The following is a 21,962-nucleotide window of genomic DNA, read 5'->3' as shown; positions in this document are numbered from 1 at the left end:
TTTAATGGTCAGTAACCACTAGTTGCAAGTTTAATTTTAGCTTAGGTTGAGCATAAACTGTCCCTATGTTCAGGTTTTGCAAGCTACTTAAAAAGACAAGATTGCACCATATAACATGGTATCAGCTTAGCCTTAAGTTATACCTCAAAATTTACCATTTACAAACTTCTTTAAAAAAAATAAAAAAAAAATTCTGATTTGTGAGGTGGGAAACATTGACAGCAAATTTGATCAGGGTGTTCAATAAATTCAGTGCAGATGAATGCTAAATAATTCGTTGCTAATTTATTATCAAATTTATCACAAAGCTATTTCAGTTTGAACATCTCCACACTGAGGACCCCAAGCAATCCAGCTATTGTAATTATCACCACTGAATCTGAAAATTTTGTCCTTTAGTGTAGCCAACTGTAACTGACATGCAGCGCGACCAACGACAGCTATTTTTACGATGTGCAGGCCTGTGTTAAGACGGTGCCAGAGCAAAAGCAGTTTATTACAGTAACTCAGTCTCCAGGCTGTATCAAAGGATACATCAATAGACTCCTTGTTATTCTGTGTGCAAAACTGCTTGCTGCTGGTGAGTTTCCACATTTTGATTAAACAGTAGTTAAGATTGTTTAATAGTGTAATAATGTGTAACACTAAATACATTTCACGACCTTGTCAGACTGCTTTTTTATTTTTAATTAATGTTACCTTGTTTTTTTTTTTTGTTTGTTTTTTTAAATATAAATGACCTTGTCAGGTACCTGACCATACAATTTACTTTAATCCATCAGTAATTGATTTATAACTGTTTGGACAGATATCCCGTTTTTTTTTTTGTAAAACCCAGTTTTCTCTCCAATTTAGTCATTTTTAATTCCACCCGCTATTTAGAACTTCCCCAATCATATGATGCTACCAAAGCTAGGAGGGTGGAGGCTAACAGTCTTCCTCCAAGGCATCTTTTTGAACTATACCATCCTACCATCCTACCCACCCAGAAAGCGAGGCCAATTGTGCTTTCTAGGACTCCCAGCTACTGTAGCATCACCAGGGATCAGACTCGCCATGCTTGATGATGGGCCAACGCTCAGACGGTTGCGCCACTTGGGAGCTGAGATATACTTTAACTGGACTGTGTTTAATACTAAAAATGTTAGCTACCTTAGTCTGTTAATTTCGTGGCTGTTGTGCCTTCTGCTCATCATATTCCGTGGTAAATGGCTGGAGACGGTCATTCTATGCAACCCTTTTGGTCTGTAATAGTTGAGTGCACCGTAAGGGTTTGTGTATTGTGTGTAAAATTTTGTGTATTGCTCATTTTAATCCAATTTCTTTCAGAATATGGTTAGGATAGACTTATTAGATAGATGAAATAGATTTATGACTAAACTTGCATTCAGCTGACTAAACTGATCATGGAAGTTACTTGTTACCTTTCCTTCCTGATTGCAACCATAGCTTTACCTTTCATCAATATCATTCTCATAGTACCATCTTCTCAGACATCTCCCACAGGCCTAAATAATACACACACCCTGTGTGCTTGTGTTTCACCATTATGCAACCTGGTCTGATTATACAATGAAGATTATCTTGCACACTCTGAGCACCAACAATGACAAACCCTGATGGCTGCTCTAAGGCACAGGATACATCACAATATTTGCATTCCAAAGAACAATTTATGACCTATTTTATGAGCTCTTTTGACATTTTTCATTTTGCTATGTGTTACTTGTTAAAAGGTAGCTTGTTGTTGTTTGTAGCCTGTTTTGTGTGTGACTGAGAGAAGGGAATTTCCCCACCCATTACTTCTGTACTGAAGTCTCTCTGCAAAATGCAAATGCCTGGATTTCCCTGTTCTACTTTAGAGGCTAGGTGGTCTTGCAACACGTGGGTGATTTATTGAAAGGGAGCAGTCCTCTTTGGCCGTTGATCCAACAGCTCGATAATATAGATGAGCACTCTGCACTGTTGCAGAGATTTAATTTGGCTACGACATGAGATAAAACGCATCGATTTAAAGACGCCGTTCAGCTTCTCTTCTACCGTCTGATTGGCTGTCGTAGTAGTATTGTCTGATTGACTAAACCGGTTTTACTTTTGCATATTAAATATGTAAATAGGAGTAGCAAACGTAATAGAACTGATAATTTAGGGCATTTTACCTGTAAACACACACACACAAAATTATATCAATGTATCAATAGATAAAGCTCAGAACAGCGAGAAAAGTTTCTAAATTCCCAAAGGAATGAATTCTTTTATAACTTGCATGCTCACTTTCTCATTCACGTTTAGCAGACTATAGATTCTTTAATCGTTTAATACTGTTATCACTAATCGCTTATTCCGTTGCTTATTTGAAAGGGAAGAAACTGGCGTGCACCCATACCAGCGAGAGGCAGCTCATAAAAGCACGTTTTCAGTCAGTTTCAGTTTTATCTTGAAAGTTTGAGGGCTGATACAGAAATACACAATTGCAGAGTATATTCAGAGCTGCTGCCATTGTAGTATGGCAGATGTTTACTGATGTGAAAGGACCCTACATCAGACAGTGCACATTTTTGTTTAGTATGACAGTGTAATTCTCACAGTCAACTAGCTAGCCCATGTGCCTTTACTGACCTGCAGGGGCTGCACATGCCATAATGTACCCAGAAGTACAGCAGATTATTTGTTTGCTAAAAGAATAAATGTAAACATGTCTGAATGGTATTGCACAAAATATTTTGTACTTTTTTTTTAAACACATTTTTAAAATAATCTTTCCACTCATTTCCAAATATCCATTTGCAACAGAGCTCCAGTCTTTTTCTTTAAGCTGTTTTTGTAGCCATTTCTGTATCCTTGCGACCCTTGTTTCATTTGATTCAGAATATTACATGTTGATATTACTAATTGAGCTTACAGAGAAAGGTGTTTCTCACAGCCACCCTGAGTTGAGGTTTGAGTTGTCTGCTGATGAGAAGGAAAGAGAGAGGTGTTTCATCACTACAGCTGTTCTCTCCTGAAATAGAATAAAACGTCACCACTGAAAACGGCCATGATGTAGAAATGAATGCTTTTGTCCTTTACTGGAATTCAAGAGAAAAAAGGAGAAAATGGATTTGTTTGGAAACAAACCACATCCTTCAGCGTTAAATCCTGAGCATGTTTTTCAGTGGTGGCTTGAGCTACCTTTTGAGCTACCTGGAGGTAGCAGCTTAGTCTTTAGCCTTAGATGTTTTGAGTTTCACGGATAATCACAGATTTCACTATGCAGTTGAGTAAAATATATATGTGAAATAGTTTCTAGTTGATATTGCTGGCTTTTCTGTACTTGGTTAGCCTTTCAGCATGAGCACCATCAGTGATGTGTTAGGGACGTGACTTTGAAGGCAGACGGAGGTGCTGTATCAATAACTAGGCTACACTAGCTGATGTTAGCTAGTGTAGAGAGACTATATATGAAAATATATTTCTCTCCATGTTGTCATATCGCCCACTGAGGAGAAAAACTTTTGTCTAATGTGACACTGGGTTAGCTTATCTGAAGACACAGCCTCCATAACACATCAGCTGTTTTTGAATAACGCCGAATGTTCATGTCTGTGCAGCACCTTAAAGGCCCACACCCCTACATTAATATCTGCTGAAGTCAATCTGAACAGATTCTGTGTGGTCTCAGGAATGGCAGTTTTGTTCAGTCCTGTAAACTGACTCTGCCCAATCAATGGTTTCATTGGTTAACCAGTAGTCCAAATTCTGAAACGGATCCGCGACATTCAGATACCATCACAATTTCACCAGGCAAATAAGTGACCCCTTATTAGTCCCACAATGGGGAAATTTCACCTCCGCATTTTAACCCACCCATGAAGTGAAACGTCACATACACACTAGTGAACACACACACTAGGGGGGTGGTGAGCATACTTGTCCGGACAGGTGGGCAGCCATATCCTTAGTGCCAGGGGAGCAGTTGGAGGTTAGGTGCCTTGCTCAAGGGCACTTCAGTCATGTACTCTCTGTTCAGGGGATCGAACCAGCAGCTTTGCTATACAGGATGGTCTTTTCTGATGAAGTGCACAAAAGGATTATTTGATATTTGGTTTTGGACATGCTTTAAATTAATTGAAATTTGTTGTAAAACATTTGGTAACTTATGAATTCTTAGTTGTATGTTGCTAGTCTAGAAATTAAGCTTATGACCTCAATTTGTATGTAACCCTATTGTAAACACCAGCTTCATTCATTCAGAGTTTGCATACTACTATGTAATAAATCTAAACTACAGACATCCACCATTAACCTCGGAGGTATAGCTTATCTGTGTTAGGGCTGATCCCTGTAATGCTGTGATGGTAGACAGTATAGAGCTGTATCTGAGGAATTTTGTAGTTAATTTTAATCAACACACTGGCTTGGACACCAGTGATCTAAATGCAAGTGCTGAATTGAGTAGAGCCAAACATTTTCAAGTAATCCAAGTACAATAATAGACCCCTCTTAGAGCTGTAGACATGAGTTTACCTTCTCTGGCAATTTTGATGCAACAGCGCCACCAGTTTGGTATGGTGACTTGTGGAAGTGCAGCTTGTTATTGAGCTATGCAGGAGAAGTGGTGCACTATCCACTTTTATACTCTGGCAGTAGTGTACATGCTCATGTCTCTCTTGGCAGGGAGAGCTGTTAACCCAGTTTAACAGCAAGAAGTGCTTTTTATACACCCTGTGATTCTGTGAATCCCCTGAGCAGAAACCTTTCATCTGCATTCTTTTTAGCCCAATATCATTACTGTTATTGACTCTCATGCTGAGTGGATGTCATGTGTTTCTCTTTTCCGCAGGCTTGTGTCCTGTGTGCTGAACTCATGGTGTAAGCAGGTGTAAAGATGAGCATAAGCAGTGATGAGGTCAACTTTTTGGTGTACAGATACCTACAGGAGTCAGGTATGTTTGCTTATTTTCCCAAAGACATACAAGTGGCTCGTTTAAAGAAACCAAACCCTTCAAAGCTGCTTAAGTTATTAATCTGGCCATTTCTTATTTTGGAGAAATACATTTTTAAATTTCAGGTTTCCATTATTAGCCATCATCTCTATTTATCAATAAACAGAAATGCACAATCAGGACATTGTTGCGCTTGAGCACACGTTGTGTCTTCTGAGGCCCTGGCATGAGAGTAAGGCGAGCCCTGTGAGAGCTGCACACTGATGTGTTTGTTGTTCACCCCCCCTCCCCCCTCCCGGCAGGGTTTTCCCATTCAGCCTTCACGTTTGGCATAGAGAGCCATATCAGCCAGTCCAACATCAACGGAGCCCTAGTGCCCCCTGCTGCCCTCATCTCCATCATTCAGAAGGGCCTGCAGTATGTGGAGGCAGAAGTTAGCATCAATGAGGTAAGATGGAGCTCCGTTTGTTTAATAGAATTTCACTTTATGATTATCAGTCAGTACTTATTTGTGGACACACTGGGCCTCACTCACCAATTGTTTTTTAGAAGAAATTTCTTCTTAAAACCATCTTACACAGTTTTCATGAAGATGCTGACATTCACCAGTGTTTTCTTATTTGGGATGTAAGAATAAGAGTAGAAACAGTGCAAACAGTTTTGCTTTCTCAAGAACAAATTTATGAAAAAATGTGGAAAGATATTGGTGAATGAGGTTTTTGTGAATTTTAAATTGTATACATTTCTAAGTATAGAAGGAGCTTGTGCACGCTTGTTGGGACATTAAGTAAAAAGGCTGCATAAGGCTTTACAATGTGTTTGCTTAATTGCTATTGTAATTGGCTTTACAATATTGAAATCACTTTACAATATGCAAATGACGCCTCTAACAAATCACAGAATTATTTATTATTAGTTTATTTTATTGTGGCCTGTGAGCATTCTCACCAATCTGAGTATTTTATGAATGTATTCACATGGTCAAGCAAGCACATTTTTGGTCAAAAAAAATCAAACCAGACTTTTACCTTGTCTTATCAGTGGTCTGTGTGTTTGATTTTTTTTTTTATTATTTTTTTTTGTAATTCATATTACAAGAATATTACAGTAGTCTGCAGTATTATAAACACTATAAGCAGTCCTTTTGCGATCAGTGAAGCAGTATATGTCAGCTGTAAGCGCTGTGCAGTTTTTTTGACAGACATCTTTCTTTACAGTTTCTGTTTTTGAGGTATTGTGCTGATGTTCTGCCACAAAAAGAATACTGTGATTAAGCCATCCACGTTTGGCTTAAACACAGAAATAGCCAAAAATGGATGCAGAGAAAATAATCCCCTTTTAGGAAAAAAAGTTTTCAGTTTTATAAGGACTTTAACTAGAGTGTGGTTTAGATCATTATACCAACATTATTTCTTTATCATATTCCTTATTTAAAATCAGATGTACATTAAGGAGAATCTTCATTTTTTTAATGCAGACGAGCGTCAGCATGAGTACAAAACATTAAAATGAAAACTTTAAGAACTATTAAGAACTTGTCTGACAGTAAAGCTTAGTGATGAACAGTAAAACACTAAGACAAAAAAGGCTTTGAAATAAAATAATTAAAAGTAATAAAGATAACTAAAAATAGCTAAAGCAATCTAAGGAAGCAAGCGATAGAGTAAATCAAAACGTGTAGCTAAAATATCCTAATCTTGAAAAATAGATGGCACTCAGTCTATTAGCTGATGGGTCTGTAGTTTGTTTATGTGAACACACTGCCTCTAGTGTACACATGCTGAATGTTTTAAGCTGCAATATGATGCTACATCTGAGCACTCGCTTGCACTTAGGATAAGGTGTCCATCTCCTTAGTCAGTATGAGTGCCTCTTGTCTCATGGCTACTGAAGTTCAAGTGCTGAGTTTTTTTCCTGTCTGCAGGACGGCACGCTGTTTGACGGCCGGCCGATCGAGTCTCTGTCACTGATTGACGCAGTGATGCCGGATGTGGTACAGACGCGGCAACAGGCATACCGAGACAAATTGGCCCAGCAACAGGCCGCTGCAGCACCCCCTGCCACCAGCACCAACATGCAGGGCAATGCCAAAAACGGAGAAAACACCGCCAATGGAGAGGAGAATGGTGCACATGCCTTACCTAGTGAGCTTAGCTATTCACTTTAAACTCTTCTTTTTTTGACAGTTACATTAAATTATTGACATTTAAGTAAACCTTCACATTGCTATGACACAAATACTGATTTTAAACCCTAATGTTTAATGTAATAGTCCATGCTTAAGAATAGATTATTACATCTTAAGACATATTATTCACTAACTACACTGGAAATCACTGCAAACTGTTATTCTGGAATGGAGCTTGGACCTGCCAACGAGTCTTGGACATTTAAAGCATTAAATGTATTCAAACGCTACCCAGTACTTGAATGAATCAAACTCCGAAGTAAACGATTTAATGGTCTGATCTGTGTCACAGAAGTGTTTGACCTCCTAACTTAAACTTTAGCATGATTGGGAGAGCATGTATCCTCTGGAGCTAATAGTGATAATTTCCCCCTGTGTGTGCTGTGCTCTGTGCAGATAACCATGCAGACATGATGGAGGTGGATGGGGATGTGGAGATCCCGCAGAATAAAGCCATGGTGCTGAGGGGCCATGAGTCTGAGGTGTTCATCTGCGCCTGGAACCCTGTCAGTGACCTGCTTGCTTCTGGGTCAGTCTCTCACCAACTGCTCCCCTCTCTCGCTCTTCATGTGCTGCTTTGCTGTTCCTGCCTAGTCTCCTGTCTTCCCTTCATCTGTGTTACTGCTCAGATGGTTGGAACCATGTGTGAAAATAATTAATTTTATATAAAATAATAATAAAGCTAGTCAGCGCAGACACGTTTAAGTACTTTGAGCTGAACAGTAAATCACTCACAGTCCACTGCAGCTGCGTTTAATCTTTAGCTCGCTTTTTTTTTAGCCTTAACTGATTTAATGAAATTCTTTAATTCTTTATCTTTTGGCTTTTACCTCTTGTTTAAAAAATTTTCTTTGTTTCTTCTCTAAGTAATGAACACTTGAGTGACTAACAAGCTAATAGGGCCCCCTGCTGGAGAAACTTCAGACTGACAGGTGCAAGTTCCAAAGCCGTGTCCATATGCTTTACATATTACAAAAACATTTCCACTGTTATAGCGGAGTCGCTCTGGAATTCAGCTTTGAGAAAACATGAAGTATTATATTTTCTCATTTTTCAAATTTGAATATTTATAAGCAAGATTAAACTAGTCTAAACGCCTTTTGTCTTTCCCAACATGGTAATTGTCATATTTGAAGCATCTTCTGGATTATTACAGTCGTTCAGAAGCATAAATAAGATGGTAAATTATACCTTTTGTCCAGTTTTTGACGGAGTGTATCCTGAATTGCAGTTTCTGTCAAGAATTTTCATTCCTGCACATTGCTTCTTTTGTCGATTGGCCATGTTGTAAACAGAGTGGCAGCACACAGCTACAGTCTTACTGTTGTCTCACTTCCTCTTTCTTCATAGGTCTGGGGACTCCACTGCTCGTATATGGAACCTAAGTGAGAACAGTACCAGCAGCTCCACACAGCTAGTCCTCAGGCACTGTATACGAGAGGGCGGCCAGGATGTCCCCAGCAACAAAGATGTTACATCATTAGACTGGAATGTAAGTCCTGCTTATGCTGTGCAGTGCTTTTCTGATGGATTTTTCTCTTTTGCTGTTGGCAAGTTTGACATGTTTGTTGTTTTGTTCTCAGAGTGAGGGTACATTATTAGCCACAGGCTCCTATGATGGCTTTGCCAGAATATGGACTAAAGATGGTGAGTGCATCTTCATTCTGCTTCAAACAAGATAAGACTATGTGCTGGTGTTATTTAATAATGAGATAATGTCTGTTACAGGGAATCTTGCCAGTACTCTGGGTCAACATAAAGGTCCTATATTTGCATTGAAATGGAACAAAAAAGGAAATTTCATCCTTAGTGCTGGTGTAGATAAGGTAAGTACAGAGTCCTCTTTGGTGAGGTTGTTTGTCTTATTAGCTTTGTTAAATGTGCTGATTGGTATGCTTGTTTGTTCCAGACAACAATTATTTGGGATGCTCATACAGGAGAGGCTAAGCAGCAGTTTCCCTTCCATTCAGGTACTCTTCTGTCTACATTACATTACATTGAGATCAGACACGAGTGGTCAGTGATCTGAAGTTACATATTTATTATTTATCTACATGTTCTGGGTAGGTTTAAACAAAGCTCTACATTTTTTCCCATGGTGGTAATTGAGCTCTGTACCTCAGTTTGTCAGAACATTGCTAGACACTTTGTTGTTGCCAGTATTCATATTTCAGGCCACATTTAAGCTGATTAATCAGTTATTATTTGATTGATTCCCATGAATAGGAATCAAGAATGGTTCTGCAGCTGTTCCTGATCATAGAGTTTGGTATTTTTATATGTGTACATGCTAGTATGTTTGCTGTAGTGCTTAGGTGATTATGCCAGGCAGGGTATTTTTATCTGGAGGTGACACTGATATACCGGTTTTTCTGAAGGAGAGTTGTACTTGAGCAAAGGTAGCCTGGGGTGAATAAAGCCATGTGAAAAAAATCTCTCTCTCTCTCTCTCTCTCTCTCTCTCTCTCTCTCTCTCTCTCTCTCTCTCTCTCTCTCTCTCTCTCTCTCTCTCTCTCTCTCTCTCTCTCTCTCTCTCTCTCTCTCTCTCTCTCTCTCTCTCTCTCTCTCTCTCTCTCTCTCTCTCTCAGCTCCTGCTCTGGACGTGGACTGGCAGAGCAACAACACCTTCGCCTCCTGCAGCACGGACATGTGCATTCATGTGTGCAAACTGGGCCAGGATCGACCTATTAAGACATTCCAAGGACACACAGTAAGCCCCGTCTGCCGGTTAGCCTCCATGCTGCTCCAGTTGGCTCCGTTTTACCAAAAAAAGATTCTCAGTCTTGTTCTTTCTCACTCCTCTAGAATGAAGTAAATGCAATCAAATGGGATCCAACTGGCAACCTGCTGGCTTCCTGTTCTGATGACATGACGCTGAAGGTGGGCTCATAAGTGCCTAAAAAGTTTGCACTGATTTTGGCATTTTTTTCTACCACGTTTTTAAGAAATGTGCGCCCACTTTGTAGTTTCACTTACTGGCCATTTTGTCAGAAGCACTTACCATATGTGTGTACTGTGTACTGTTGCCCATCTGTTGCTGCACACTGTATCCTGACCATCAATGGAAATGAACCCCCACAAACCACCGTTTTTGACATGCATATGGCAATATATGGTAAACTGGTAAATATAAAACAGTACATAGGTTAAAACAAAAAAACAAAAACATTTAAAATGTACCCAAACTAACCTTAAGCACAGGATACAACACAAATGGTTCTGAAGAGGAAAAATTTAGAATTAACTGAAACCAAAACCAAATTCTGGGGAATGCTGTGCTAAAAAAAAAAACTTAAAATTCTGTGTAGTTCAAAACTCTGCTAAATCCCTTTCTGTCCTCTGAGTTTCTGCTGTTTAGTAAATGTGATAATGGAGAACTGATTATATCTGTTAGTGAATCACCGTTTCAGTAACACTGGAGTATAAAATTTAATATAAATGTTAAAAATGTATTATCAGATATGCGTTATCAGGATTTTTTGCCCCTTAAAATAGTTATGGGTATTGGCCACATGATTTTCATGGTGGTCTGACCCCAACAAGCGCAGCCTTGATACTGACATCAAAATGGCATGTTAATGGATGTGGAGTGCATGAGTGTATCAGGGTGGGTTTTAAATATTTTTCAGTGTTACTGCTTGGTCACATTCACTCCAGCCAACAGAAATGGACCACTGATGATGGGTAGATGTATCAGATGGAATGGCCAATGACTGTAGGAACAGCTAAGGTGTACCAAATAAATGTGCACACCATATCGAAATTGTACTTTTTCTCTATCTGAAGCAAATATTTATTTTATTTTTGTTTTAATTCAGATCTGGAGTATGAAGCAAGACACGTGTGTTCATGACTTACAAGCTCACAGCAAAGAAATATACACTATCAAATGGAGCCCAACTGGCCCTGGCACCAACAATCCTAATGCCAATCTTATGCTTGCCAGGTAGGCTCTACACTGCATCCGATTTATACTTATTGAAGCTCACTCACTGTATCTGTATGTGATCTATTATTATTTTTTAAAATCCAGTGCATCCTTTGACTCCACTGTTCGGCTATGGGATGTAGATAGAGGCATCTGCATTCACACGTTAACCAAACACCAGGAGCCAGTGTACAGCGTGGCCTTCAGTCCTGACGGCCGCCATCTGGCCAGCGGCTCCTTTGACAAGTGTGTACACATCTGGAACACACAGGTAAGACCTTCTGTTGCCAAACTTGCACAGCCAAAGCCATTCTCTAACTCATTACTGAGCAGAATTTAAGCTGTAACTTGACAAATATAAGTTAAAGACAAATAATAATGACATGGCGTCATCTGAAAACTGCCAGTGTGTGGATTCTGTACTGCAGGTTGTGAAAAGTGATACTGAGGTTCTATAATGACTAGAAGTATCTGAAAAGGTTATGCGTAGCTTGAAATAAATAAGTTTTGTCAGTTGTCTGTTTTTAATAGATTTTTATTGATGCCTGAATGTGTATATGAAGTAATATGAATAAAATAATAGTATGATCCCCATCTCCCCTCATGATGGTAGCCAGCTCAGGCGTCTGTTAGCTGACGTGACAAAATTGGTGGTTGGCACTTTGCTGCGAGTGCATTCAGCTATCCAGTTTGAAAAGAATTGATGGCTCCTCCCAGGTGTTGGAGGAAGCCTGTTCTAGCTTTTGTCCTCCTAGCGCTGGTGGTGTTGGGTGACTAGGGGTAAAATTGGCTAAAATGAGGAGAAAATTGGGGGTAAAAAGTAAAATAAATAAATAAATAAATAAAAGCAAATAAGATTTGACCAAAAATAAAATCCTGTGAAAAAATGGAAGTTAAAGCATGCAGTGCTTTGGGTTCAGGATTTGGCACAAGGTAAGTTTTACTAAATAACACTTTCATTTTGTTTCCATAGACTGGTGCTTTAGTTCATAGCTACAGGGGAACAGGGGGCATTTTTGAAGTTTGCTGGAATGCAGCTGGTGACAAAGTGGGGGCAAGTGCATCGGATGGCTCTGTAAGTATTCACTTCACATATTTCATATTTCAGAGTGATGAACATCTCTGCTGTAAAATGGAAGTGCATTAAATGCTCTGGATTATGTGAATAATTTATTTTTTATTATTATTTTTTTAGGTTTGTGTATTAGATCTGAGGAAATAACGCTGCTTGTTGGAAGCCATGGACCGACTATGAATGTGTACATAGCCAAAATGACTGTCCCTGCCCCATGTACTGCTACAATCCCTATTGTACCATGGCCAGCCACTACAGACAGGAAAACAAGCACCCTGACAAAGACCAAGCAGAGTGGAAGTGATTCCAACCAGAGACATAAAAGGGACTTTTGTAAGTAACATCGGTGGGGGAAAAAATACAAAAGACGACGAAGAAAAAAAGGACTGGTATATTTACCAAATTTGGAAGATATTTTACTATTTGTTCTTCAAACCAATCTCATCAAAATAAACGAGCGAAAAGATTTTAATCTTTGTTGTTAGTTCCATTTCAGTGTGCACACATATCTGCTTTTTTCTGTTTCGTTCTCGTCAACTTTTGTGTTTTCTCTTTCTTGCTCTGTCTATCAACACGTACTTTTTTTAAGGTCACAGCTGCATGAAATAAGGACTCATCTTTCTCTTTTTTACACAGAATACAGTTATTTGAAGTCTTTGGGTACTATACATTTTGTGGTTCAAAAAAGACAAAAAAAAAAAACAATGTGGGGACTTGAAACTTTAACTTTTCTTTATTCTTCAGTTGTAGTTGCTTTCGTTGAACTGTTCAAATCCGAATGCAGTCAAGGTTTGGTTGTTGTTTTTTGTTGTTTTTTTCCTGAAGGAGGCATAAATTCTGCTGAACTAAAATATACTTAAATAATAGGGGCACACAATTTAAAGGGATGCATAGAGTGCATTATGTTATGTTTGGTTTGTGCAGCAAGATGTTAACTGTAGACTGAGTTAACTGCTGTAGTTACTCCTTAGATGTTTCCTCTATTGCATTAAGAGCAGGCTTACCTTTCCAAAAATGTATTTCTCGTGGAAAAAAAAGAAAAACAGAAAAAACAGGAAAGATCATCTGGATGGAATAATTGAAGACTAAAACTGGACAACTTGTTAGGACTGTTCTTGAGACCGAGATGAAAAGGAGGGAAGACTTGCTTTAAGTTTCACAGTTTTTCTGTTCACTGGCATTTTCAAATGATGGCTTCTTCATATTTGTTAGGCAAATTGCCTGAGTTTCTGTTGGCAACATTTTTAGTGCAAATTCATGGAAATCATAAGGCTTGCGTATTGACAAAGTAGTCCAGTAGCAAAGTGTTTTGGCAACTGCCTGCTTTTTAATCTGTAGTGTTCACTTGCTGAAATCTGTTCATTTTTCAAAGGTTTATTGCAAATCAAGCAAAGCAGCCCTTCATTGTCCACTCTGAACATATTTTCTACACCCACAATGTTTCATAATTCAGTAATTGTAGCACTTCAACATAAACAAATCAATAGTAATCTGTTGCGCCTTTGTGTCTGATACATTCTGAAATATTTTCTCAGTGATACATCAGTAATTTATTTTATTAAATACTGAATTTGTACATATTAGCTTACTCTATCCAGCAGTATGTAAGCATAGCAAAATACTGGATGAAAGCCAGTGATGGAGGTCAGGGACGGATTTGTAGAGCATATTGTTTCACAAAAACATGCAAAGAGCAGTACACACATACAAACATACACAAACTAGCGAGAAAAGTAGCAAAAATCAGTGACCGAAGCTTAAGGCAAGTCTTAAGTACTTGGTGGGAAATTAAAATGAATGAAAAATGAAAATTGTCTTTCATAAATTCATAATTTAATTGCCCTTTGTTTATTATGCAACAAAAACATGTTTTGTGGCACAAACAAAACCGGTAGATCATCCATTTTCAACTTTGCTTCTGTTGCAGATCCTAAAAGTAAAAAAAAAAACAAAAAAAAAAAACACCTTTACCTCACTTTAATTCTCTTATCAGTGTTAGTGAGTCCGTTACACTGACACAGCAGAATTGGCTATCAGGCTCCAAGGCATTTCTAACAGAGCCTGCATCATTGTTTTATGGCCCCAGTGATAAACTGTCTCCATTTTAAAAGCCTTATGTTAATGGTTTCATTTTAGGGTATCGCTTGATATATAAACTTACGTTTTATACAGAGCATAGTACTTAGAGACCTGTACAAAATCGTCTACTGTAAGTAGACTCAACCATCTGAACACTATTTATTACACAGTCATTGGCCGTGGAAAGGTTTAGTTTTCTTTCTCCATAATCTGCTCTCCCAGTGTCTGCTTGCCCACCTCTTTTAATTTTGTCACTATCAAAATTCTCTTCATATTATCACCATAATATGTTTACTTGCTATCAGTTATGATCTCCACCCCCCCCCCTGAACTTTTTGTACTCTTTTAGTACTTTTGTAATTCATATTTCTTTGTAGCTATATTAAAAAAAAAAAAAAGTAAAAAAAAAAAAGAAAAAAAAAGACTTGGACACTTGGACCGTGTACAGTACTGAACCCAGTTTGAGCATTCTGGGTTGAAAATGTTATCAGCAGTGCCCCCCCCCACCTTCTGTTTTCCCTGTCAAAAGGTTCTTTTGGTTGCTGATTCCCCCCCCCCCCCCCCCCCCCCCCCCCCCCCCCTTGCACCTTGCATTGCATTGATTTGTTGTCATTTAAATCAGATCAAAGTCCAAAATAAACTATATTTTGATATTACCAAAAGTGTTACTCTCTTTTCCTTTGTGATGCTGAAAGGAACTGCATTTATTTTGGGTGTAGACAGATTATAATAATTTAATAAATTTAATAAATATTTTGAACATTTAATAAATGTTCAAAAATGCCATAAATACAGCAGAAAATGGGCCAGGAAAAGATACATCAATCATACACAATATTCTGCTTAAGAGGTGGGTGAGTGCCAAACAATCAGAATAATTATGAGTTCAGTTATGATACAATATAAATCTTACCTTATACAGAGACTATATATGGGCCTAGTTATGATGAGCTGAACCAACCGGTCTCGGCAAGAATCAACAAAGCTGCCTGATGAAGTGAATGAAATCCAAAAGCCAACAACACTGAGTCGTGTCCCTTTTTGTGGTGCTCAGATTTACTGGCAACATAAATTTCATTAATCAATAAATAAATCCTCCTCATAGCTTCTGCCAATATTGACTTGATGCTGTTTCAACAGTTAAACATTTATAATTGAAGCCAATGTAAATATGTTGCACACTTATGTTTACTTGCTGTCAATTATGAATTATGTGTTGCTTGTTCCTATGTTTGACAATTACATAATGCTAAACATGCCACTGTATTTGACAGCAAAGAAAAACCATGCAATTTTAATTTGCAAGCTTGTTTGTAGTACGAGTATATGCATGCATGAGTACTGCAATTACTACTACTCCCACTTATGAAATCAAGTGAGGTTAGTAATCCCTGTACATTTGTAATAGGGGTGTAAATCTCAGATGACCTAAAAGATTTGATTACAGATATTTAGGGAAAAAAATTCAATGCACTGAATACACAAATGTGGAGGAATTATTTACACAGCAGTGTAATACAGTACTGTGCCAAAGTCAGAGACCTCCCTTCATTTGCTTTCCAGTCAAAATAGCTATTATTATATTATACGTGTTACTCAAAAAAGTAAAGCTTGCATACTTTAAGAAACTACATTTCATGCCTGAGCTCTGGGGTGGTCAGTTCATTGTCCTGAGAAAACCAGTAGCTTCTTTTTGATTTACAACTTTTGGCATATTTCTCAGCATCCTGACAGCTACACGTCCTTTCAGGCCCATAGCATTGAGTTGTCTTCTCACAGTGGAAGAACAGACAGAAACTTTTTTTTTCCCTTCAGATCTGAAGCTTGATTTTCTCCTCTCTGTCGAAGATGAAAGCTTTAAAAACTCTTTAAATTATTGACTGGTTTGGTGGTCTACCATGTCTTGCGCGGTTATTCCCTAAATCTTTTAATAAATAACTTATTTTCCTTGACCTCCCCCTTCCTTTTACAAATGTTCTGTTTTTCTGAGGACATTAGATGTATCTCCTGGAGAATGAATAATAAATGGTGTTCTCTGACATTGCACAGTACTGCAGAAAATAAAAACATATACCAAGCTTTTTTTTCATATATGGAAAAAACACAGACTTCCTTTTCAGCCACTATGCTGAAATTTTAGTTAATTTAATTATTTAATTAATTATTTTTATTTATTTTATTTTGCCTATTTTCTCAATACTTCAGTTGTGACCAATTCCAACTGCTAGTTAGGTCTTCCAGTATATTCTGTATCACATAGTCGTTGAGCTCATTTGGCACATGACGCTGGCTCAGCATGTTTGGAACAAACTCCATCCCTGAGGACTCTCAGCAGCAGAGGCTGTAGAATATCTTGCTCTACTTGACATGCAGTGTGCATGAGTCTCTTTGGACTAAACTTGACTGTTATCCTCAGTCCACTCCCCAGCTCTCACATCAGAGACGTGTTGGTGTGAAGGGAACGGGACAGGCTCTTCGATATATCCAGCAGGCTCTGGGAAACGTCGTAAGCCACGGCAAAGAGGAAGTAGACTGGCAGGAGCCAGTGGAGCCTGAAGAGCTTCTCCCTTGCTGGCAGAGGCACTGTCAGATGTCTGTAAGCAGAACACAGCTCTGAAGAGGCTGCCGTGGAAAGAATTAGCATGCATGGAAAGTTATGGAAGTGATACCATGATTATCATAATCATAATAAATCACTGGTATCATCAGTAATTCCAGAACATGGTTGAATACATGCTTCATAAAATTAAGACAAATGCTGTATTTTTACAAATAAGCAACTGCAAAGTAACAGGAAATTGCTTGATTAGTGGCCAAATATGCCAGTATCTTTTTGTTTATTTATGCATTTATTTCTAGTGCTGCAAGACTGAAATGGTAGATTTCTGCTTCAGAGACACAATCAGCAATTTAATATTTCAATTTTAGTCAGTTGTAATTTAATGGTATGAATAAAGGCCCTTATTTATCGCAATGTGTGTGATTTTAATTACTTACAAACTGCATCTGATTCATTAAACATTTGTATGATGTGTAAATGTTATTTGTTATTAATTTTTGGCACCGCTTTGTTGCTGTCCATTTCAACTGATTAGCAAACCTCAGATAAACTAAACATGATATAACTAAAGAAGGTATAAAGAAGTAATGCAGTATTATGGCTTCAAGCATCACAAAATTACACAGCAAGAATTTGGAATGTAAAGTAAACAGACGTTGAGCTGTGCTATAAACATAAAACATTACTAATATTATTATTATTATTACAATTATTATTATTATACATTTGGCCAGTCTTTTGTCCACCCCTTGAGAAAAGGCAAAGGAAAGTTACTCACTTAAATCGCTCTGATCTGGAAGCTCTCAGCATCAGAAAAATGAAAAAGCCCACTTCAGTGTTTAAGGAGAAGGAAACAACCTTGTCAAGCATTATGACAAATCCCTAGGGAAAAAAAACAAGATTACAAATAATGAACCATATTCTTCCAGCCCTATTGCACCACACGACTGTGGAAATCCCTTGGAGAATTCATATGTGGGTAAATATATTCTAGTTGTAGTTCCAGCACTTGATATGGCACCCTCCTTGTTTTCTGAGTCAAATCAATGGTTGGCTGTTCTTTGTATGCCATGAAGAAGTGCCAGCTCAATTTGAAACAGGCAGTGAAAGAGACAAAGGGAGGAAAGAGAGACATTGCACCAATTTCCTTAAGCCCTTATGTATGTAACGTCTGAGCAGCTGCCATGATTAAATGTGCAACTGTATCAGCCTCAAGTAAGCACCAACCTTTGGATCACACGCCGACACGACAAAAATGATCCCGAACGCCAGGAAAGACACGAAACCACTGGTGGCACTGATGAGGAGGAAAAACACAAATTATAGAATTACAAAAATGGATTTACTGCAATTTATCAAACGCATTGTTTTAGTGCACTGAAAACCTTCAGCAGCATAAAAGGTGAGCCATGAAGTGAGTGTGCGAGCAGTAATGATCAGAAAGGCTGGAATAAATGGTCCGTGAAATGATCTGCTGATTTGAATTCAGATTGCTGGGGAGAATTTACCTTCTTGCAGTGCAGCTCTGGAAGCTTTGGGGTAATATCCTCGCTTGGATTCTCACCAGCCACCCTGCATTGGCCTTCCAGTGTGCGTTCAGAAGGCCATCGACTGAAAGCACACAATTCAATTATAACTGTAATTGAAGACATTTTGGTTTCAGCCATGGAGGATGACGCAATGATTGGAAACGGTTTGGCAAGTTTTGAAGGGTTCATTACTGAAGCTGCAGGACAATTTTTTTTTATCTCGAGATGACATTCATACCATCCCCTATAAAAGACAGATTAAATTAGTTAAGGTAGTCTGGGGAAAATACATCCAACTTTGTGAAAAAAAGTCCTTTTCTCTCGCTCTCTGACTCTCTAACCTTCATTTTTAAAAAAAATGAGCTCAGCCATTTTTACTTATCCTTTTGACACACTGCCATTGCTAAGTCAGTCAAACCAAACCTATTCCCACTGCCAAATACTCCACTACCCCACTAATAGTTAACAAGATATGGGACTGCGCTCACTCGGATGTTGATTAATTGATTAACACTGCCATATGCTATTCATTGTACTGTGTTACAAAGGCCATTCCAATCCATATCCTGGTGAGCCGTGCACTGTACATAATTCATGATGACATTCTCCAGCGAGAGCTCCATTGGACTGGGCCCAGAAACAGACTGCAGCTTCTTTGACAAATGCAGCAAGCAGTCAGAGCGCCAAAGGCGGTTTGAGTCAGCAGTGGACCAAGGTGAACTCTAAATGTGAATCGCATGGAGGCTGACAGGGGTACATGGAAGGGGAATGGGGATGATGCTACTGCCTGATAGGGGGCTTCAGGTAAAACTAGGCTAACAGAAGGCCATCTCTTGTTTACTCATGGATCTGATGGAAAGTGAGGGCTATTTCCCTACGGAAACTTCATCACAGGTGGAAGCTTATTTGATTATATGACTAAAATGCAACACCTAATTGTGTAATAATCTCATGAAACTTGACACGTTTAGAATGCAAATATATGATCTATATAGTACTGTGCAAAAAACACCATTTATTTAACTTCAAATCAGCGACAAGTTACTCATTTTCAGTGTCAGAAAAAATAGCAGGAATATATATATATATATTAAAGATCCTTCCAATCTTAAAACAACAAGTTATAGCTCTGTCCCCAAGTGTTCCCAAAGGCATGTGTGTGTGTATATATGTGAATGTATGTATGTATGTGTGTATGTTTTTGTGTGTGTATATACACTCCACGTATATTCTTCAAATATACTTAAAAAACACAGAACAGTAATAAAATACTTTTAAAAATTAAGACATACTTGTATGCTTCATTGCAGAGCCCATAACAAGGAAGGACACGGTTATACTGATGGTGATGAAAATCTGGATCAACTCCGCCACCCAGGAGAAGCGCCTGTACCTTTGAGTTATAATCTGTGGAAACAGAACCATCAGTGCATTTATTCACAGCATTTAAATCCCCAGAAAATCAATAACTTGCAGAATTGGGGCACAGCGCCTAGATCTCTAGTACTCTACAAACATAACAGTTCATAAAAACAGCCTGCTTCACTGCACTCATGTGAGTAGTTTCTTTCTTTCTGGAGGGTGTCGTTTTGTTTTTTTACTACAGAAATAAATACACCTCTGTACTTCCAGTAATTGATTTCACAACACAACTACGGCGCTGCTGCATGTTCTGTTTGATTATATTCAAAATAGCAAATGTACATATAAATATATTAGTAAATAACCACATTATGGCTTTGTTATGGAGCTGCACTTCCTTCACAGTGATCTGAGAGAGCTGTTTTAATAGCGGTTCTCAAACTGCTGTACATGCCCAAGTCTCACTTTAGTTTCTGTGCACCTCAGGAGGAGGGCTGTAATACCCAGCAGGTGCCACCAGAGGACACTCAGTGCCTTCTTGAAGAAGGCTGGAATGGAATCTTACTCTACAGGGGAGAAACACATAAATGTTTGCCTGCACACTTTGCCATTTGCTCATAATGATCTGCTTACATGAATGTGCACCTGAGTGAAAACAAAAGGAGATCAGTGAAGGACCATCATAAACACCACCTCTGTGTACACTTTACCAGTAAATATTGATTTCTGACTTAGTAATGCAAATATGTGATACCAGGAACTAGGAGCAACCTAGTCTGGCAGAGTTTCTTACAAAGGCAGAAAGCCTGAAACAGTGCGCATTAGGTTTTCTGGCTGAGCCATCTACAATGCAGGAAGTGAATTCCCGAAGAACAAACTGTGGTAAAGCTGTGGTTTATTATGCTGGGTTGACAGACACCACGTGCCTTTTGCCAGGCGGTTATATATTGTCTATGCCAGTACACCAGTATTGGTGTCATACAAATTTTAGTAGTGGCTGGGCTTATAACAAAATGAAAGGCCCCCAATCTGGCATTTTTCTTGTATTTTTTTTCCAAGTTCCATTTGTAACATTTGTGTGGTTTTATATCACAAATGTTATAAATCCTTTAGAATTAAACTAAAGGCTGTTTTTGTCACTGTGCTTTGAAGATGGATATGTGCAAATTAAATGTACATTCTGATTGGCTGCCATGTATCATGCCTCATTCAAAGCAGTCTGGGCTACTTATCACTTCAGTATGAATGAGCGGAGCTGCTGTGCTATAGACATGATATGGGCACACAGCAACTACTGCCATACTGCAAAGGTGCTTATCATAAAAGAACACAAATGTAAATTTCCTTTTTTGGAAATGTTTTTTTCTGGCTGGTTAATGTTTACAGCACTGTTTGAAGTTCCCTTTGGTATAATATAAGAGTTAAATTGGAACAAAACAAGATGTGTCAGGTTTGTAAGACACTCTTTAGCATAGCTACTGCAGCAAGCAGCAGAATGGAATGAACTGTATTGATGTAAGATGAAATATCAACTCATAGTAATATAATACTTTTGTGAAATACTTCTATTCAGGCCTGTAACAATCCCTCTTATAATAGGGTAACAATTTAGGTCATCAGTTGCAGATTTCTTGTATTACATTGTTCTACCTTTTGTGTCAATCACAGCCATGCTGGAGGGATTAGTTTTAGTAGACAAGGTAATGCAATCTGTGTGTGATTTGATTGGCCGATACATGTGGTATAGTGGTATCTTTGTAACTCCAAGTCACCTCAAATCACCCAGGTTGAAACAACATTGCGCTAATGTTCTGTCAGTGTTCTGTGACAGACATCACGCTTTTGGACAACACAGCTGCCCAACAAGCAGGAAATTTGAATTGCCTTTGAGAACCTTTGTTGTCCTTCTCCTTGTAATTTAACCATCGCCAAACATGCTGCAGATTTCACAAAGCCTGTCAGGAATTTTAGGATTAGGTCAAATCAAGCTCCATTAACACATATCAGTATTGTACTATTACAGTCCTGTTAGTGCTATTACTGTACTATTACTGAGGAAGCTCTGAGTTGGGCAAATTACAGAAGCTAATTAACTCCACAATTATTACTCAGCAGAACCATGAACTCATACTGTATCAAATGGATCACATTAGTAACAGACCTCATTACTGATGAGATCAAACCATAGATCTCTCAAATTACAGATCTCTCTAATCACTCAAATTACTGTACTCCAGATAAAACTAATCCAGTTGAAACAGGGCTTGAGTTTTCTTTAGGTCTGTAACAATTATTGAATGACTCAAAATTTTGGCCA

General features: G+C 38.4%; 2 protein-coding genes across 4 annotated transcripts in view; one reads left to right on the top strand and one right to left on the bottom strand.

The window, feature by feature from the left end:
- tbl1xr1a (tbl1x receptor 1a) overlaps window positions 1–14,592 on the top strand; it is a 65,177-nt gene extending 50,585 nt beyond the window's left edge. The window contains exons 4-17 of the mRNA XM_037545289.1: window positions 4,823–4,925; window positions 5,228–5,373; window positions 6,850–7,069; window positions 7,510–7,642; window positions 8,464–8,605; window positions 8,697–8,760; window positions 8,842–8,939; window positions 9,023–9,083; window positions 9,701–9,822; window positions 9,918–9,992; window positions 10,931–11,058; window positions 11,146–11,311; window positions 12,014–12,115; window positions 12,236–14,592. Of these exons, the coding sequence (XP_037401186.1) occupies window positions 4,868–4,925; window positions 5,228–5,373; window positions 6,850–7,069; window positions 7,510–7,642; window positions 8,464–8,605; window positions 8,697–8,760; window positions 8,842–8,939; window positions 9,023–9,083; window positions 9,701–9,822; window positions 9,918–9,992; window positions 10,931–11,058; window positions 11,146–11,311; window positions 12,014–12,115; window positions 12,236–12,262 (1,542 nt within the window). The 5' untranslated portion in view covers window positions 4,823–4,867 and the 3' untranslated portion in view covers window positions 12,263–14,592. The remainder of the gene's footprint in view (window positions 1–4,822; window positions 4,926–5,227; window positions 5,374–6,849; window positions 7,070–7,509; window positions 7,643–8,463; window positions 8,606–8,696; window positions 8,761–8,841; window positions 8,940–9,022; window positions 9,084–9,700; window positions 9,823–9,917; window positions 9,993–10,930; window positions 11,059–11,145; window positions 11,312–12,013; window positions 12,116–12,235) is intronic.
- Window positions 14,593–14,774: 182 nt separating this feature from the next.
- The window catches only part of si:ch211-51h4.2, a 162,275-nt gene continuing 155,087 nt past the window's right edge, over window positions 14,775–21,962 (bottom strand). For 2 of the 3 annotated variants that reach the window (XM_037545287.1, XM_037545288.1), the window contains exons 14-18: window positions 19,576–19,690; window positions 18,263–18,365; window positions 17,982–18,051; window positions 17,533–17,636; window positions 14,775–16,816 (exon numbers count right to left, since the gene is read on the bottom strand). In XM_037545287.1, the coding sequence (XP_037401184.1) occupies window positions 16,588–16,816; window positions 17,533–17,636; window positions 17,982–18,051; window positions 18,263–18,365; window positions 19,576–19,690 (621 nt within the window). In that variant the 3' untranslated portion in view covers window positions 14,775–16,587. The remainder of the gene's footprint in view (window positions 16,817–17,532; window positions 17,637–17,981; window positions 18,052–18,262; window positions 18,366–19,575; window positions 19,691–21,962) is intronic. The other variant, XM_017722588.2, reaches the window with a different exon arrangement.

Source organism: Pygocentrus nattereri, chromosome 15 (assembly GCF_015220715.1).
Source record: "Pygocentrus nattereri isolate fPygNat1 chromosome 15, fPygNat1.pri, whole genome shotgun sequence".
Taxonomy (NCBI): domain Eukaryota; kingdom Metazoa; phylum Chordata; class Actinopteri; order Characiformes; family Serrasalmidae; genus Pygocentrus; species Pygocentrus nattereri.
The sequence above is the reverse complement of the archived record's forward strand: the minus strand, read 5'-3'. Positions and strand labels throughout refer to the sequence as shown.